General features: G+C 47.6%; 1 protein-coding gene across 3 annotated transcripts in view; it reads right to left on the minus strand.

Annotated features, from left to right (window-relative positions):
- UNC13B (unc-13 homolog B) overlaps nucleotides 1–20521 on the minus strand; it is a 329656-nt gene that overhangs the window by 304407 nt on the left and 4728 nt on the right. For all 3 annotated transcript variants that reach the window (XM_075066813.1, XM_075066812.1, XM_075066811.1), the window contains exons 2-3: nucleotides 12542–12659; nucleotides 11746–11869 (exon numbers count right to left, since the gene is read on the minus strand). In XM_075066813.1, the coding sequence (XP_074922914.1) occupies nucleotides 11746–11869; nucleotides 12542–12659 (242 nt within the window). The remainder of the gene's footprint in view (nucleotides 1–11745; nucleotides 11870–12541; nucleotides 12660–20521) is intronic.

The following is a 20521-nucleotide window of genomic DNA, read 5'->3' on the forward strand; positions in this document are numbered from 1 at the left end:
CAGCATCTGCACTGTGGATAAGACTTCCCATCAGTTTCCTGCCGTCTCCCCGCCCTGGAATTCTGGGTGAGATCCAGGCCTGATGGGCAACAAAACACTGTCCGCGGAGTGGTTCTGGGTTACAGCCACTCACCTCTCCTCCATGAACATCAGACAACCATTCGCGCCCATTTTTTCCGCTGAACTACTGCAACCCCACACTGCACAGCAAGCGTGGCCCTGCTCAGCTAAGATAGCAATATGGACCGTCATAACAACTCACCGCCACTCTGTCGTCTGCAAGTCTTGCTGACCGGACCTGCAAAACCAGACGGGAGATCCGGTGGCTACCGGAAGCGGCTGTCCGAGAGCTGCCATGAGGGACATTGGACACAGCCTTCTCCTCAACCATCGGGGCCCTGCGCTTTGGATCCTGCCGAGCGTAATGGACGCAGGTTCCTAGCTTGAATCGGTGATTCCTTGGGCCCGGGAAACCCAGCACAGACGCGGGCGACCCCCGCCCATAGCGCCCATTGCAGCGTTTGGGATGATCCCCAGTGGGCTGCAAAACTTTTGCCATGCCCCCGTAAGGGCACTTTCATGGGAACTCTTGTCGACTTTGCCTTTCCCCTGCCTTGAAACGCCACGAATACCACACGAATGAGCAGCAGGACCTCACAGCTGACAAGCGCGTGGCAATTAGCCCTTTGGAAGCTCTGCAACGCCCAGACAGCTACGGTAGTTGGGAACTCAATTTTGGAGTTGATGAAAATTTGCTGGGGGGGGGGCGGGGGTGGGGAGTGCTGTGATGCAAGCAGCCGAAGCCAATCATTTAGCTTGCTGCCTATGCAAGGTTGTGACCTTGGGAAGTTGCGGTGTAGTGGGATCCGGCTTTGCTTGCAATGGGATTTCCCTACTGTGGTGGGGCAATAGATGGCACCATATCCCTATCTTCGGCACCGGAGCAGCCAGGGCACCCGTACGATCAAACCGCAAGGGGATGGCAATACAGATTTCAGCGCTACGCCTCTCGTCGGGAAGGAGTACAGAAACCGGTTTAAAGAGCCCTTTATATCGATATTAAGGGCCTTGTTGTATGGACAGGTGCAGGGTTAAATCGCTTTAACACTGCTAAATTCGGTTTAAATGCGTAGTGTAGGCCAGGCCTCAGCCTTGAATCTCACTCTTTGGGGCTGTAAATCTCACTCTTAAGAACAGCGAACCCTTGGAATCTCTGTAAGCCATGAGCTATTGCTAGGCAACTACAGCAATGGGTTAGCACAACAACCCACAGACATTAGACGCCTGGAAGAAAAGACTAAAAAGGACAACAACAAAAGAGCAGAGTGTCTGTTTGAACAGACAGAAGCACAGAAATTTTGCTTCATCTACATGGTAAACAAACTGAAGCACAGAGACTATTAGCAGCTGGACCATGACCAAAAGTTTTTATCCAGGATGTAGGGCGAAGAACCCTAAAAGCCATCTCAAGATGGCAGAGGTGAAAGCCAGAGAGAATATCTTAAGTCAAGCAGCAAGAAAAAAAACAAAACGTCTTTTTCCTTGTTAAAGAAGTGTTCCTTCTGGGGTTCTGCAAAGTCTTCAAAAAAAAAAAAACATTTCCGTAACACCAAATGGATGACCCAGACACGATAAAGAGAACAGAGTCATGCTCCTTCAGTGCAAATGTGCATTGTCTGCCTAAACTAACTAATGGGGAATAAAGAAGGAATAGAAAAGGAAGAAAGTGCATCGTCCAACAAAAGTAGAGCACACTCCACCTTCTATTTTGGAAAGCTACTAACTAAGGGTTTTGCTCAAATTTACCACATTGTACTTAAGCAAGCAAATATGCTCTCTCACACACCCCACTCCATTCTTATCCATTTTATTGTATTTGGGAGATCTTCACCTGGGGAAAAAAATGAGATGCACATTCTCAGGAGATATTTAGGAATACTGTCTCTCTTCTCAAAACCATTATGTTCTCTGCTCCCACAAGGGGAGATCTCTCCCCCACCCCCACCTCCCATTCCTTGCTATATTTGCCTTTTCAGCCATTTTCAGTATCTCCTGTGGCAAGTCTAATTACATTGACAGGGAAAACCTAAGCTCAGAAAAACAGTAGTGCTGTTTACTCTGATGGGCAGAGGGTTAGTCAGGAAACAGAAACCTTGAAACCACTAAAGTTGATGCTCAAAAATCTTGCAGTTTCACAGAAAGCTCATGTTTGAGCCAAGGGAACATTTAACAAGAGGTTCACCTCATGCACTCAGAATGTATGGCTGGATTTCAACACGATAAAGAAACACATTACTTCCAAGAATTTTAGAAGGAGAGTCATTAATTTTGTATTGTAAATTAAATTTGTGTCTCCATATGTTTTCTCTAAAACTTAACTATGATATAAGCATTCTTGGAAGAAATACAAACAAATGAAGTAAGATAACTAAAGGAGAATGGATTTGCAGGTATTATTACCCTGCAACAGCTGACTGAACCACAACCACTTAAAAGAGCGCAGAGAGTTGCTGTAGCTGCTGCAGACATCAAGTGGTTCAGAGGATCTCTGAACTCAGGAGTTGGCAGGTTAAATGAAGGAATAAGTATTTCACTTTTTAAAATGTGAACAAACTTAAAAGGGATCTTCTGTTTGGGATTTTACACATTTTTGAAGTCAAAAGAGAATTGTAATTCACTTAACAGCCTCACTTTTTTCTTATAAACGCTGCTCCTCAGATATTTATGTTGTGCTCATACATTGGGCAATTTGTTTTTAAAGAATAGCAAGAAAAGCAATGTGCTGCTTTCAATTCTTGAAGAGAATACAGAAATTGGGGGGTGGGGAGAGAAGAATCACATTTAAGACGTAAGGGATTTTGTATTTATCCAACACAAAAGTCTGCTCTACCATATAAAGGTCTTTAAGATAACTGCTTTACTGGCTGTAAAAAGAAATCAGCACTTTACATGAGGGATTTTTACTTTACACTCATACAAGATGAGAGTAGTATTTCTGCAATGCAGAATGAGCAAGTTTCAGCAGATAGTCTTGCTTCATTAGTAATATAGAAGAAAACTAACATATCTCACAAAAAGTTTAAGGTGATTTATTATCTATATTGCAGTAGTGTCTAAATTGCACCAGACACTGCCAGCACAGGGAAAGAGATCACAGTCTAATGCATGGAGAAGTGATGCAATATGCAAGCAAAGTGATCACGATAAAGACAAATACAAGACCCCCAAATCCATCCCTTTACTCCACCTAAATGAGCAGTTCACTCATAGCATAAGGAGTTGAATTACGTCAGTGACTTCAATGGTGTATAAAAAACCAATTTTTTTTTAATTACAAAAATTAGATTTTGTAATTTAATTGGATTTTATGTGAAATAATTACAGGTTTATTTTTTAAATAACGTTATTTAAAGTTAAAATTGTGGTGGATTCACCATCACTGATCATTTTAAAATCAAAATTGGATGCTCTTCTAAAAGATCTGCTCTAGGAATTACTTTCAAGAAGTTCTCTGGCCTGTGCTCTACAAGACGTCAGACTAGATCAGGGGTGGGCAGAATTTTTGGCCTGAGGGCCACATTTGGGTCTGGAAATTGTATGTGGGGCTATGAATGTAGGGCTGGAGTGCGGGAGGGAGTGTGGAGTGTGAGAGGGGGTGTGGTTTGCAGACAAGGGCTCAGGGCAGGGGGTTGGGACACAGGAGAAGTGTGGAGTGTAGAAGGGGGCTTATGGCAAGGGTGGGATGCAGGAGGGAGTGAGGAGCGCAGGAGGGGGCTCAGAGCAGGGGGTTGGGGTGCAGGAGAGGTGCGGCAGGGGGCTCAGGACAGGAGGTTGGGGTGTGAGGTGCAGGAGAGTTTCAGGGTGCGGGTTCCGGCCCAGCACCACTCACCTGGAGTGGCTCTAGGGTGGCATCAGTGCGCAGCGGGGCTAAGACAGGCTCCCTGCTTGCCCTGGCCTCCCGCCACGCCACTCCCGGAAGCAGCCAGCACCATGTCCCTGTGGCCCCTGGGGGAGGAGGACGCAGAGGGCTCCACATGCTGCCCTGCCCTGCTGTTACCTCCCCCGAAGGCCCCATTGGCCACAGTTCCCAGTTCCTGGCCAATGGGAACTGTGGGGGGCAGTACCTGGAGGTGAAGGCAGCGCACAGAGCCCTCTGTCCCCCCTCCCTAAGGGGCTGCAAGGACGTGGTGCCAGTCGCTTCCAGCAGCAGTGCGGGGCCTGCGGCGTCATGGGGGTGGCAGTCCCACAATCCAGATCCAAAGCCATGACGGGCCAGATCCAGCTCATGGGTCGTAGTTTCAAGGCTGGCTCTAGGCACCAGCATTCCAAGCACTTCTCAAGGGGTGGCATTTTTTTTTTTTTTTTTTTGCGCCCTTCGGCAGTGGCACTCTGGCTTTTTTTTTGCGCGCGCGCTTGCGACAACAAAAAACCTGGAGCCGGCCCTGCATAGTTTGCCCACCTCTGAGCTAGATGATTACTGCAGTCCCTTATGATCTATGAATCCATGAACCTATGAATTATGACACCCTGTGTTAAGGCCTAAACTTACTCTGATCTATTATCATCATTTAAATTAAATAAGTATCAGAGGGGTAGCTGTGTTAGTCTGGATCTCTAAGAGCAGCAAAGAGTCCCGTGGCACCTTATAGACTAACAGACGTATTGGAGCATGAGCTTTCATGGGTGAATACCCACTGCGTCAGATGCATGTATTCACCCACGAAAGCTCATGCTCCAATACATCTGTTAGTCTATAAGGTGCCACAGGACTCTCTGCTGCTTTTATAAATTAAACAAAACATTACACATTACATGTTTGCTGCCAAAGTTTTAAAGAAAGTCAAGGTGGTAGAAACCACTAGCCATGCCACTATTTAAGAATCCATTTGTCAAAGTGCTATTTCTGCTTTTGACAACAGCAGCCTCTTCTGCGAGTGCAGAGTTTATGTAACTAGTTCAGTTTAGTGATTAGGACATGCAAAGTTAAAAGACAACAAAGAGAAAAAGTTACTCACCTTACAGTAACTGGAGGTTCTTCAAGCTATATGGTCCCTATCTGTATTCCAGTGTGGGCATTCACGCTTTCCATGCACCCAGAGCTGGAGAATTTTGAAAGCACTGTCAGTCTATTAATGTGAGAGAAAATCTTTGCAAGCATCTTGGACTGCCCGCAACTCCAGAATGTTGATGGACATCCCAAGAGGCCAGGATATACAAGTTCCCTGCACTGTCCATGTGAGCTCCCCAGCTTAAGAGGGAGGCATCTGTAACAATCATCCTGTCTGGTGAGGGAGAAAAAGAAGGGAATGCCTACACATACTTGATGGAGATTCTTCCTCCACAGTAGATGACGATGATGGACTGTTTGGAGAGTAGACTGTTGGAAGCCACGCCTGCAGGCAATGAAGATGGTGTCTGGTGAAAGCATGAAGTAACATGGACCAAGACATTCTTTTTGATGTTTGTGGGTTGTTCATTACCTGATCTATGAAGTTATTCATCACTTAGAACCTGCCCATCAGCAGATAAGCCCTTGCAATGACTGAATTGAGGGACACTCCAATGAAGTCTGTGTTGGAGTGAGGACACAGACTTTGATTTTGCTCTGACCCCTAGGAAAGAAAGGAGCTCAAGCATTGCTGATGTTGACTCAGGCTTCTTGATGCGTCCTGGCAGTGATAAGCCAGTAATTGAGATAAAGACGACCACAAAGCCAGAACGCTTGATATGGGCTGCTACTACTGAAAAAACCTTGGTAAAGACCCTGGGGAAGTAAGAAGGCGAAATGGGAGCAGTCTGTATTGAAAATTATCAGGGTGCACCATGCATCTGAGACAACATATGTGAGCGGGGTGAACGTCCACATGAAGTACATGTCCTTCATATCAAGAGTTGTAAATCACATGCCCTTTCCCAAGCATGGGATTATTGATGCAAGTGTGACCATTGAAAATTTCTGCTTGCAAATAAAATGCTTGAGATGGCGGAAATCAAAGATGGGTCTCCAGCACTCTTCTTTTTGGATACTAAGAAATATGTTGAGTAAAAACTCTTTTCTCAGTGCTGAAGAGGTATCCAACTCCATTGTTGCACGCTGTAGTTGGAATTATTTCTTGTTTGAGAATCTCCTCATGAGAAAGGCCTCTGAAAATGGGGAGGGGATGGGGGCTTTGGAGGAGGTCAGACGGTAAATTCAATTGCATAACCAGAATGGATGATGATGATTAACACCCACTTGTCCATTACTGCACTCCAGTTGTGAGAAAAGATTGCTAGATGACCCCCAAAGGATGTGCGGGAATCAGTAGATGGCAGCATCATTGATTTGCAGCTCTCAAACTCCCATCAAAAATATTGGTTAGATGGGGTTGGATGATGCTGTCACAGAAAGTGCAGAGAAATGAGTCTTCTGAATGCTTTGTTTTTTTACAGGGTGGCTCATAAGGACATTCGTGGTAAAACTGTTGAGCCAACCATCTAGGCTGATATGATTGTCTGTGGAGTTCTCTCTTTGGGGCAGGTCAGATATATTCCCAGGGAGCAGAGGGTGGCCCTGGAGTTCTTTAAAGAATGTAAGAATACATCTGTCTTTTAGTTAAAATGATGCCTTCCACTGAAGGACAGGTCCTCTGCAGTGTTCTGGACCCCTCTGGGAAGCCACAAAGTATGAAGCCATAATTCACAGCACATCACAATGGCAGTTGCCATTGACCATGAAGACGTATCGGTTGTATCTACCGCCAATTGAAAAGCAGTCCTGGCAAACAACTTGCGCTTCTAAACAATAGCCTGGAATTGAGCTCTATCTTTTCTAAATTCACATATTACGCAACTAGTTCAGATAATCGTACTTAGCCAACAGTTCTTGATAATGGGCTATTCTGAACTGAAGGTTAGAGGAAGAGAAGGCCTTCCTTGGCAATAAATCTATGTGTTTACTTCTTTGTTAGCCAGTGTAGATTTAAGGGTGTTTCTTTCTAGATCTCTCCATTGCAGCCTAGACAAGCAAAGAGTTAGGAGCAGAATAAGAAAAAATATTCCCTTTGGCTGGGACAAAATAGCATTTTTCTGCCCTCTCAGTGAAAGAAGTGCAAGTGTCTTGGGTATATCAAACTGTTCTAGATAGTTCCAGAATGCCTCCTTTAAAAGGAAGAGCTATCTAGCTGGATCTGGAGAACTGTAGGATGTTCGGGAGTTTACACTGGGGATACTAACTATGTAACTGTTCCTGCAACTATGTGGGGCCACTGGGGAGGGGCAAGGGGATACTGGAGCAACTGCTTCCTCTGGAGTTTATGAGAATCATCTCGTTAGTACTGGGGGAACCACCAGATCCAGTTCATAATCTTCCTCTTCCATGGGTACAGAAGGAAGCTTTGGCTGTCCTCTCACAGGGGAGGATGGACTAACTCCCTAGCGGATCCTGTTAACTCTGCAGGGTGGTAATGATCCCACAGTCCTTAGTATGGCCAGTAAGATGAGTCAAAGGGTGGTTGTCAAGGCATGATACCGCACAGAGTGGGGTACCAAAGGTTCTGAGGCAGGTGCTGAAGTGGAGGTTGGTTCCAGACTAGTCCAGGAAGGGATGCCTCAAAGGAGAAGATATCAGTTCCTCGTGTAGTTTCAAGTCCCCAGAGAAAGAAAATGCCAATTCTGAATCCATCAGCAGTACCAGCAATTCTGATGGAGGGAAATCATGGGGGACAGACTCCTCCCATAAGCTGCATCTCTTGGTGGAGTCAGGACCTCCCTTCTGAGGAAAGGATCTGATGATGATAGAGACTGGGGATCTAGGGCAGAATAAACATCAGGTGAATCATAAGACTGTGCTCTCCCTTGAATACAAGGGGACCTGTCCTTTTGAACCAGCAGAGCTGGTGCAGCTGTTACAGTTTGGCAAGATAAAGCAGATACATCGTGGTTGAGGCTTCAATGGTTGCCCTTTGTCGGTGCCCTTGGTTCTCAGTTGTTAGGGTTACTAGGCACCCAAGTACCATTGCCACTGGAGCAAAGTCTGGTACTGATGGACACCAGGATTTGTGGGCTTTTAAATCATGACCCTGAAGTTTAGGATGTTCTAAGTTCTCATGGGCTGAGTGGGAAGACTTGTTCAACTTAGGCAGGGCTGAATCCAACTTCTCTGAAGTGGATTTAGAGGATGATTTGCTCTTGCATTTGTGAATGCTCCCTGCCTTTCTGACAAGACCCCAATGGGGAATCTTTGGGAGTAGACTCCATCACTCCTATGTCAGATCTCACAGCAGGAGGCACACTCCTTGCTGATCCAGACCCATACACAGCCAGGGTCTGACTGCGGCCTCATAGCTTTCTTCACTAAGTGCTTCTTAAGACAAAGTTCCCACCCCTCACGGGCATGAATGAGGATACTGCACCATGTTGCAACAAGGGCTTCCCTGATGCAATACAGCCAACGTTGGTTGTCACCAACATAGAAGCAGCATGAGCAGGAACCACAAATTCTGAAACCCTGAATCCTGAGCTTAGTTCAGAACCCACAATGCCGTATGGGGGCAAAGGGGTAGGAAATTCCTCAGGACAGAGCTTCTGACCAAGGTCATGAAGTAGTAAGAAGGAACTGGAGAGGCAGTCAATCCGCTCCGCCCTCTATCTCCTTGGTTGAGACATGAGAAAAGCAAGGGCACATGAATGGACCAACAGACGACAGTGCTTTCAAAATTCTCCAACTCTGGGTGCGTACAGCACGTGTACCCATAGTGGAATACACACAGGGACCAGCACTTGAAATACCTCGTTTTCTCTTCCAGTCTGAATAAAATCTAGGTGTGAAAGGAGGAGCTCTGATAATTCTACAATCTTGAAGGACATGGTGACAAGAAAATCAGTTCAATTCACTAACTATAAATATTTAATTCATTTAATAAATCAGTTTTCAATGCAAAACATGCTTTGATAATTTTTTTCTTGTGTGTCCAGCATAAGGTAATTTTATTTAACTAATTAAAAAATAAAAATGATCAAAGGTTTTTACATATTTAGTTGCATTTGAATTCCCAAATACAGCTTGACATTAATCATGAGTAAAAAATTAACCTAGTAATTAAAACATTTTTCAACATTTTCTAAAAATTAAGCCTCAGAATAAAAGTAAGTTGAGCTTTATAACAGCTTTATAATAGCTTAAATAACTGTGTATAAATACAGTGTATCCTTTTTAGCAAAAACAAATATAGTATAACCGCTATATTTAGTAGCAAATCCATGAGTTTTAATGGTTACAAACAAGTGAGAATCAAACTCTCTTTAAGAAAATAACTAAAAATGCAAAACAATTAAAATTCATTATTTAAATCAAATCACCCAGTCAGCGGCTAGTTTTCTATAGGCAATGTAATATGATGGGTGTTCAGGAGGAGTTTTCATGATGAGAGAGTAATGACCTTCCAGATCAGATCCCTACATATGGCAAAGAAGACCATTTAAAGTACAGGGCAGCCTCTCATGCTGGTCTAAGTCAGAAAGGAATGTCTATTATATTTACAGAATATTATGTTCATTCTGATCTGCCTCATCATTCAGCTATCATCTGCGCACACAAAAATCACACTCAGTAAGGCTTTCAGAATATGAAATCTTGACACAGATCTTAGAGCCTCAAAGCCAAATCCTGAGTCCTGCTTACATCATAGGAAGGGATACATAAGATGACTACTGCTTAACTTGGCTCTACAGCAGAATGGCCAATTCTGAGGATGGTTGTCCAAGTGTACAAATGATCTATAACCAATCTGCAGACTCATGGTGCAGTGCTACTCAGCTCAGAGGAGAGCTCATGCAAAGGAGTCAAACAAAATAAGAGGTCACCTTATACTGATGAACAAATTTAAAATGTTTAGCAAGTTCAATCGGATAACCAAGGAAGCAAGAGCTAAGGTTGTACCCTATGCCTTTAGCATTCCCAACAGCCCATTATGGGTTGGGGAGGAAGTAGCGTAGTCCTGTGTGTATACTGACCACTAAAATATCTACATCTTTTCTAATCTAGCTTTTCTCTGTAGAAACACTAACTTCTTTATGACTGATGCTTTTGCTCTAAATTAGCTGATTTTGAATGTCCTGTAGTTTTTAACCAGATGCATCTATACAGCTGAAAAACTGCTCCTATAAAAGTTTGTTATTCCTGTGTTGTTAGGTAAATGATATTAAGCTAGGATACAAACAAAACAAAACATCCAACTTTATTTACGAACAGGTAGCTGTAGATGACACTTGCACTTCATTAAATAAATTGCACAGCTCTCCAATTCATTGCACCATTCAAAATGAAGAAACTGTCAGGTAAATGGTTTGAAACGTGCTCCCTGGTTCAAAATGAAGCATCTTGTGTCACCTCTGAAACTCCTAAAACTATTATTAGCTTTAGCTCACGCTAGGCTAAAAATTCACGGCACAAAGAAATGTGCAAATCCCTTTTATTTATGTTGAGCATCTAGGTAACAAAAGTTTCAACAAGGAAGCTGCAATATATGAAATTTCATCTGCAGTTAAGCTCAGAGCACTACACATGTTCTGTTGTTATTGTGATACAGCATGGCCAGAGGGCAGCAGAGGAGGGTTAGAAGGGAGCCTTATTCCCTGTAAGGGGAAGAAAGTTTGCTATAGATTAATTAGAGCACCTGAAGCCAGTCACATGATAAAAACCCCTGCTTCAATCAGACAGTGTGGGAGTTGGAGCAGAGGAGAATTGGTGCTGGATCAGAGAACAGTTTGAAGGGAAGCAGAGGACAGTTTGGAGAAGTGCTACGGTGAGCTAAGAAGTCCAAGACCCTAGGTAAAGGGGCACCTGGATTGAACAGAGGGAGGGCAGGAAGCCCCGTACAAGCTGAAGAACAGGAGAGGGAAGTAGCCCAGGGGAAGGAAGTGTCAGTTCAAGTGGTTTACCCAGGACCAGCACTAGAGTTTTGAGCGCCCTAGGCAGACGGCAATTTCGCCGCCCCACGCGCTGGTCCCGCGGCTCTGGTGGAGCTGCCGCAGTGGTGCCTGCGGAGGGTCCAGTGTGCCTGCGGAGGGTCGGCTGCTTGCGCAGCTCCGGTGGACCGCCCGCAGGCACGACTGCGGCAGCTCCATCCGAGCCGCGGACCAGCGGACCGCCCGCAGGCACCACTGCAGCAGCTCCATGGGAGCTGCCTGCCGCCCCCTCCGGCGGCGCCCTAACCCAGGGGACACCCTGGGCTGCTGCAGCGGCACCCTGACCCAGGGTCAGAGCGCCTCTGCGGCAGCCGGCAGCCCGGGCTTTCCCTGGGCCAGGGGACACCCTGGGCTGCCAGCTGCCACGGTGGAGCCTGACCCAGGGGACACCCTGGGCTGCCGGCTCCTGCCGGCAGCCCAGACTCCTTCTCTGTGCTAGCAGCAGGGCTGCTCAACCATTTAAAAAAATTGGGGGGTGCTTTTTGGCACCCCCAAATCTCGGCGCCCTAGGCAACCGCCTAGTCCGCCTAAATGGTTGCACCGGCCCTGGGTTTACCACTATCCTCAGGGCCTCTCCACTCCCCTCCTCTAGGACATTAGTGGGGCAGTTAACATTCCACTGCAGGGGCAAGAAATGGTGCCCTGAACCCTTCCCAAAAAAGAGAAAGCACGAGACCCATCAAAATAGTGCCAGCAATTTGCCACATTATGTAAACAGTGACGATATAAACAGAACTCCATTGAAATGTTATCCCTCAGATTGTAGCATTCCCGTTAAGCCACCAAAATACAACTCACCAAAAGGTAACTCAAATCTTGTATCCAGCAAAATTTTATGGGCAGTTGGCTTTTTGGTCCCACAGATCTCATCATGCTTCATTACGACCTCTGCCTCCAGCGTAGACCACTCTCCAGGTCCTTCCTATAAATTAAAAGCCACGAATTCAAGTCCCTAGGTCTGACGATCCTTTATCCTGGCAGTCATCCTTATATAATGAATTCCATTGGACATTTGCTGATGTAAGGAGCCCAGGAACACCCCAAAAGGATTAAAAAAAGATTAGCAATATACTCTGCTAGTCTTCACTTTTAAAAGTTAACCCAGTTTTCTGTTTGCCATATCCCACTGCTGACTACTTCCCCTGGAGATTTGGCTGCACAAATTCTGCAGGATCATTTAAATGCCTATACCCAGACAAGGAAGAGAGAATTTAAAATGTAACTGCAGCAAACCTACTCACATCCGATGGGAATTTTGCATAGAGAATCCAATAACAATCACTGAGGAGAACTGGGGCTCCTAAGACAGTTTAGCACAATCAAATTCATGGGAGCTGGGTTCCCCCTACCTCCTTTTGCCTATTTTCTCTTATTGCTAAAGTTAATTACCATCTCCCGGCTGTAGAATATCCAGCTCTGTAAACTCTCTCTTTTAGTGTCCACATACACTGGACTATGTAAATAAATGAGTAAGTTTAGACCTGCTTTCAGAACTTGTGACCTGAGTAGCTAACAGAAGAATTTCAGAAGTTAGGAAATCCCTGTTGCTTCGCAACCAACACTAATCATAGTATATGTTTTGAGGCTAGCGAACCTCATCAGACAGCCGGATGGCCTTAAGTGCAATCCATACAGTCCCGACCATAGTGTCCCAGATCAGCCCTTTGTTCCACACTTCAACAATCAGGCCCAGGTCCAGCCGACTGATCTCACTGCAAGGAAACAAAAAAAAGCAACATTTAAGAGAAAACTAGAAAGTAGTTCTAAACTCAGCTTTTGACTTTAAATGACAACCGTTTGCACACAAGGGAATAAATAATCTCAAGTAAGCTACAGTAATTTAAAAGTATTAGGAGGGGCTGTTATATCTCTTGAAGGAAATTATTTATATGCACCTTTTCACATTAGACTACAGCCTTTTTCCAAATTCAGTCATCTACCCATCTGGCGGACTTGACACAGCTATAAGGAAACACAGAATGACACATGGAGTGGGATTCTGGGCTGGAATACAGAGAGGTGACTTGGTTCTCTGTATTCCTGGGCTGGTTCTCTGTAGGCCTCCTCTCAGTGTGAAAGGATCAGCCACTCCCATCCCTAACAAAGGGAATGGCTATGCGATTCTCAGCCAGTAGGGGTCTAGTAGGGACATGTAGCCTTCATATGCTGAGCTTATTCAAGACCTTTGTTACCAGGAGTATAGATAAGAAGAATGTCCTCCCTGCTCCATGAGTAAAGAGAGCATCTCTCATCAGTACATCTCTTCCTGATGTATCATCCCAGCATAGGTAACTTGTTTAGACCACTCTCTGGCATGCCCACTTGAGAGAAAGTTAAACACTAGCCCCTAAATCCAACGACCACTTTTGTGTCCTCTACCAACACATTACGCCTATAGGTGTCATACTTGCCTTTCCTGTAAGGTAAGCAGAAACTCAGGAATGCTTTGTGAAATATTGCCCTATTCCAGGCTTCCCAGCACAAGAGGAAAAAATCGGATGCACTTTGCTTTTTGTGAACAGCAAGGAAGGCTTACAATTGAGTCAGGAACCACGTTTTGGAATACGAGCTCTCTGAAGGGCTCATCTTCAGAGCATTTTTGTACAGCTGCAGTTCTTTTAAGGTCAGATTTCATGGGAATGATGCACTGCTTCATTAATCCTTTTGCTAGGCAGAGTGCATCCACACTTCATGTTTGTCAAAGGAATTTGGAAGTCTTATAAATAGTGAATTGTCCCTAGATTGCCACCACGCTAAAGAGTCTTGTGAATTATTCACTGACTTATTCACCACCCAGATACAGATCAATAATTGTACAACTGGAGACCGCAAACTTCAGGGTCCTCTGGGACAGTCTCATGTCGAAATATGCTACAAAAACAAAAATACTGTTGAAACAAAGTAAATCCTATGCCTGCAGCAAAGTAAGTGGACACCTGTTAATAGCCACGTTTCCCTTCCAGTTCCACAGCATAGGTTCTTGACCCAGGACAGGCAGGCTTTGAGTTCAGCAATGTTCAGACTAGCATTGAGTGAAGTATAGGCAGTATTTTTTAAAATTTGAGTGCTTACATGTACACGAATGGTTTCCTGTAACTTCTTGCTCTGTCAGTGCTGTCATACAAATGACTGGCTTGTTGCAAGTATCTTGGTACTTGTCCCAACCCAGAGAATTGAATCCCAAACAAAGCTCTCTACTTAGCTTCAATGTACAGATCAAGAAATAAAGTGCAAAACCCCAACCAACTTCTGTTCAAAATTCTATAAGGCACTAGTCAGTCAGTGAACCATCTTTGGGAGGAATATCAGCCAAATGAACTGCTTTGATGGCTTCAACTGTCTCCTCCTCTCTCCATTTACTGGTTAGAGGAAGACTAATTTCAAACCAGAGAATAGACAAACCAAGAAACGTTATTTCACAAAGTTATTTTTCTTTTGACTTAAAATCTAAAACTTTAATGCTGTTTAGGGCTAGAAAGAAAGTAAGCAACCAACATTCCTATTTGCAAAGAGAAAGCAGTTTTTGCTTTGTCTGTGATGTCCAGCAGTTTAAAAGCTACTTCCAAACTAGAAAATGCTTCTAAAGACGAAAGTGGAAATGCTCTACCTGGAAAAAAAGCAAATCTCAACTATCCCACATATAATGCTGCCAGAAGCTGAACTGCTACCTTTTACAAGGCATTTTAGAGCTACAAAAAATACTAAACACACTAACTAGTTTTATCAGCCAAGGAAGCACCTTTGATTTGTTCTGCTATTTTAGAATACCTTTTTAGACAGGTCAATGGGGTACACTTTGCTGTTAAGAGAGTCTTTCCTTGGGGGAAGAAGCTACAATACACCCTATCCAGCTTCATAAGAGTATAAAATTAGAGAACCTGGGTTGGTAAATAGCAATATGAACATAAACAAAATTTATTTCTCTTGGACCAGCGTAATATACAGTGGATACGTACTGCAACCCATACGTTGTGCCATGTGGAATGTTTTAGTGACAGAGCAACATCAGGACCACTGTCCCATTGCCTGGGTAAGGCTGTGAGCAACATGGTCATGTTGTTCAGCCTTTGCTAGCATTCTGCTTTTATGTTCCCTAGCAACTAATTGGGAGTGGCGTAGCAACCTTAGTGCAGCCTGTCTGTGCTCCTGGTTGCAACGGAGAGCAGCTCTGGTGGCTGTCATAAGTAAAGATGATGAGATTGCCACTGGGTGAAAACATTCATCCAAAATGAAGGTGTGCCCCCCTTAAATCACCCTGGTGAGCCTGGTGCCTGCCCCAGTGGGCAGGCAGGAGGTGGTATAACCACACAGTGTACTGGCTCCTGTGAACGGTGGCCTGACATGCTGCTGTTTTCGCCACTGCAGTTCCCGGAAGAGCCCTGCAGCTCTGTGGATATCTGATTTATATCTGCAGATATAAATTTTGTAGCTGCACAGGGCTTTATCTGTTTTCAAATGTCCATAAAATATGGCTTTGGGAAATCACATATCATCCATATGTACAAGGTGAACAGCCCAGCAAAGCTGCACCTGCAGGATTAGGGATTCAATGCTAATCATATAGCACTGGGTCCAGGACTTCAACATTTCGTATCTTGTCTGACCATCTGATGTTAGAGATGAGCGAGAGACAGCACATGTGAAAATGCTCCAATTCCTTGCTACAGAGTGTCCATGTCTTACAGCCAGACAGGAGAGTGTTTAACACGATTGTCTGATAGATTATGAAAGCCAAATGCCTCTCACATTCCACAGATGACAACAAAGTCAACTATAGGCAGAACTGGCTTTAGAAATGCCCTGTGTATCTGCAACATTGATCATGGCATTAGTAGATAAAGTGCTGTCAAGACAGCAAACTTTTTCTACTACATTAAGCAGTATATCAACTGTGATTTCAGAGGCAGCTTACATACCAAGAAAGCATGGTTCAGTGGTTGGGGATTAGCATGGGAGCTTGGATACACAGATTCAATTCTCGGCTTATCACAGACTTCCTGTGTGACTTCAGAGAAATGGCTTAGTCCTGGAGTACACCAGACAAGGTTTGCCAGTATAGGTACACCAGCGAACCCTCCCTGTGTAGAGAGACATACTAAAAAAAGTGCTTATGTTGGTGTGATGGAGTAGGGGCTGTCTGCATGGGGGATGGGAGAGCAGGGGATGTCTTTAGGTGAGGGACAGGATTTAAGCCTGTAACCTGAGCCAGGGAAGGGGGGAAGGAGTCAGCACCTTTGCCTGGGAAGGGGGACAAAGGAAGGGGCCGGCTGCAGGGGAGGGAGTTTAGTTTTGGTTTTGGGCTGGGTGGTTGGAATTCAGGGGGCTAAGGTTCCAGGACCCCAGAGGGGCTTGATTGAGGGGTCCTGGCTGAGCCTACAAGCTCTGCTGTAACCTGCGTTCCTGTTGTCCAATAAACCTTCTGTTTTACTGACTGGTTAAGAGTCACTGTGAGTCCCAGGAAGAGGGGTGCAGGGCCAGACTCCCCACACTCCGTGACAACTGGTGGCAGCAGCGGGAGATACTGCACCCCGTGGATGACACTTCCTGCAGTAAGTGACTGGAGCAGTAAAATGAAGGGGTGATTAACCCCTGGGAGGTGTGTGCCAAGTGAGAAGGACTTTGCAGTAACAGGGTCCCCCGGGGGATTGCAGCAAGCGGTCCCAGGGCAGAGGAGTCTGCAGCTCGACGCTGCAGAGAGGTGGTGACTCAAGAAGGGCTGGTGCACTAGGGGTCTCCCTGGAAACCGTGGGGAGCGGCGAGCACCCGGCCTGTGAGTGGCCAGCAGGAAGATGTATGCCAAGCGGCGCAAGTGTGACCTGCTGGAGCTGTGCAAGCAGAGGGGTTACAAAGGGGAGGCTTACCAAGGACCAGCTGATTGCCCAGCTGGAGGAGGGAGATCGCTTGAATGAACTAATCCCTGTCTCTGAGGGAAGCAGCCTGGCAGATGCAGCGCAGGCACCAGTGTCTGTCCCCGCTGGGAGTGGTCAGCCGGCGGCTGAGGGCTTCCCGAGACCCCCCCTTCCTAGGCCTAGGGGAAGGGCGGGGAGGAGCCCCATGAATGCCGAGGGCACCGTGACCCCCCTGGCCAGCAGGAGATCCTCCCAGCAAAGCTCACCTCCCAGCAGGGGATCGTCCCGGCGACGCTTGGCATCCCTCGAACGCAAGCGGCTGGAATGGGAGAGAGAGCTAAAACAGAGAGCTGGAGGATCGGGAGAGACAGAGAGAACATGACCAGGAGGAGGAAGACAGAGGGAACATGAAGTGAGACAGAGAGAACATGAGGAAAGACAAAGACAGCAGGAACTGGAGGAGAAAGAGCGACAGCGTTGTCATGAGCTGGAGCTGGCGAGGCTGAGGGGCAGCGGGGCCCCAGCTGCAGTGAGTGAGGGGGGACCCAGGACTGCACGGAGCTTTGATAAGTGCATCCTGGTCCAACGTAAGGAGGGGGAGGACATAGATGATTTCCTGGATGCCTTTGAGACGGCCTGCGAGCTGCACCAGTTAGCTCCAGCAGACAGGCTCCAGGTTCTCACCCCCTTACTGGACCAAGGCCGTGGCATTGTACCACCAGCTGGGAGAGGAGGAGAAAGGGAACTACGAACCATTCAAGCAGGCCCTGTTGCATGAGTTTGGGCTGACTCCTGAGATGTACCGGGAGAGGTTCCAGAGTCAGAATAAAACCCCTGAGGTCTCATATCTGCAACTAGCCGTCCGCAAGGAGGGATATGCCAGCAAGTGGGCAGATGGGGCTCAGACGAAGGAGGACGTAATTAAACTGATGGTTCTGGAGCAACTGTATGAGCAGTGCCCATCCGACCTGAGGCTGTGGTTGAGAGACCAAAAGCCAGAGAACCCGCAACATGCAGGGCAGCTGGCCGATGACTTTGTGAAGAGCCGGTCGGGGGGTGGCAGGGAGGAGTCTCAAAGGAACAGACCCGCGACACAGAGAGAGAGTCATCATCCTGGGACCTCCCAAAGGGGGAATAGGGAGAACCCCCTCCCAAGAGGAACGCCTAGCGTCAGAGACAACCGACCGGTTCGAGGGGACCAACAGGATATGAGCTGCTATCAGTGTGGCCAGAGGGGCCACATACGATCCCAGTGCCCCAGGCTCAAGGACAGACTGAGCAGGCCGACCCCACACCGGGTTAAGTTGGTAGAGACTCAGCTGGACGAGGGGCAGCGTTCGCAGGAAAGGGGGGCTGTCCGCGTACCACCTGCAAAGGAGGGAGGAGCGCCCCAGATCACCTCCTCTGGGGGGCTGGATGCTCCAGGCTCCGAGTTTTTGGTTTACAGGGTGGTCGCAGGGCTGCCCCCCTGGAAAGAGTGCCTTGTCTCCCTGGAGGTAGATGGGAGGGAGGTCACTGGGTACTGGGACACAGGCGCAGAGGTGACACTGGCCCGGCCCGAGGTAGTGGCCTCAGATCGGATGGTGCCCGACACCTACCTGACCCTGAGGGGTGTGAGCGGGACCCCATTCAAGGTGCCCGTGGTGAAGGTACATCTGAAGTGGGGGGCCAAGGAGGGCCCCAACGACGTGGGGGTACACCCATATTTGCCCACAGAGGTGTTAAGAGGGGGGACCTGGAGGGCTGGCCAAGCAATGCCCAGGGTGCCCTGGTCGTGACCCGTAGTAAGAGTCGGCACAGGGCACTGTCCCCTGACAACGGGGAAGGTACTCTGCCCCAGGTGCAGGACCCTAACCTGGTGGGGAGAGAATGCCCAGGAACACAGCTCAGAGAGGCTGCGGCCTCAGACCCAGCCGATGAGAGAGAGCAGGCCCCCATCCCTGTCCCAGCTGCGGAGTTCCAGGCCGAGTTGCAGAAAGATCCCTCATTGCGGAGGTCAAGGGACCTGGCTAACCTCAATGCAGTACAGACCATGAGGAGAGGTTGCAAGGAGAGGTTCCTGTGGGAGAAGGGGCTCCTGTACCGAGAATGGGCTCCACCAGGGGAAATGGAGTCATGGGGGACCAGGAAGCAGCTGGTGGTTCCCCAGAAGTTTCACCACAAGCTGCTGTACCTGGCCCATGACATCCCTCTCGCAGGGCACCAGGGAATCCGGCGCACCCGGCAGAGGCTGCTACAGAACTTTTACTGGCCTGGGGTCTTTACCCAGGTCCGACAGTACTGCCAATCCTGTGACCCCTGCCAGAGGGTGGGGAAGGCCCAAGACAAGGGGAAAGCAGCTTTGAGGCCTTTACCCATCATAAAAGAGCCTTTCCAGAATGTGGCCATGGACATAGTGGGACCTCTCAGAAAGACGACCCGGTCGGGGAAAAAATACATTCTGGTGGTGGTAGATTTCACCACTCGCTACCCCAAAGCGGTGGCCTTGTCCTCTATCGAAGCAGACACCGTGGCAGATGTGCTGCTGACCATTTTCAGCCGGGTGGGGTTCCCAAGGAAATCTTAACGGACCAGGGGTCCAACTTCATGTCGGCCCTGCTCCGGTGCTTGTGGGAGAGATGTGGGGTCCGGCACAACTGGGCTTCAGCATATTATCCCCAGTCCAATGGGCTGGTGGAAAGGTTCAACGGGACGCTGAAGATAATGCTAAAAACATTTATGAACCAGCACCCGCAGGACTGGGACAAGTACTTACCTCATCTGCTGTTCGCGTACAGGGAGGTACCCCAGAAATCTACTGGGTTTTCGCCTTTCGAACTGTTATATGGAAGGCGGGTGAGGGGGCCCCTGGACCTAATGAGAGACAAATGGAAGGGGAAGGCCACTCCCCGATGAAGAGTCAGTGGTGGAGTATGTCCTGACCTTCCAGGAAAGACTGGCCGAGCTCATGGGTCTGGCCAGGAAAAATCTGGCCCGAGCACAGAGGAAGCAGAAGGTCTGGTATGACCGCATGGCGCGGACCCACGCCTTTGCCACCGGGGATCAAGTGATGGTTCTCATCCCCGTGAGGAAAAACAAACTCCAGGCGACCTGGGAAGGGCCCTTCAAGGTTGTCAAGCAACTAAATGAGGTAAACTATGTGGTGGAGCTGTCGAACCGGGCGCACCGCCGCCGGGTGTACCATGTGAATATAATGAAGCCATACTATGACCGGGGGAATGTGGTGTTGGCCATGTGTGGACAGTGGGAGGAGCAGGAAAACAACCGTTTAGTGAATCTATTCCCTGGGACAAAAGCTGATTTCCCCCTGGAGGCGATTCCCCTCTCTGATAAGCTAACCCTGGCCCAACACGCTGAGATTAGAGGGGTGCTGCATCTGTACCGACAGCTGTTTTCCAACCAGCCTGGATGCACTAATTTGACTGTCCACCGGGTGAAGACCGGGTCACATTCCCCTATAAAATGCTCCCCTTTTCGGGTCACCGGAAAACCGGCCCAGGACCTAGAAAGAGAGGTCAGGGACATGCTGGCTTTGGGGACGATCCAGCAGTCTTTCAGCCCTTGGGCCTCGCCAGTGGTGCTGGTCCCCAAGAAGGATAGGTCAATCCAGTTCTGTGTGAACTATCGAAAGCTCAGTGCCATCACCGTATTGAATGCCTACCCCATGCCCCGGCCTGACGAGCTCCTAAACAAGCTGGGAGGCGCTCGATACCTCACCACCATGG

Source organism: Chelonoidis abingdonii, chromosome 6 (genome assembly GCF_003597395.2).
Source record: "Chelonoidis abingdonii isolate Lonesome George chromosome 6, CheloAbing_2.0, whole genome shotgun sequence".
In the NCBI taxonomy this organism is placed as follows: domain Eukaryota; kingdom Metazoa; phylum Chordata; order Testudines; family Testudinidae; genus Chelonoidis; species Chelonoidis abingdonii.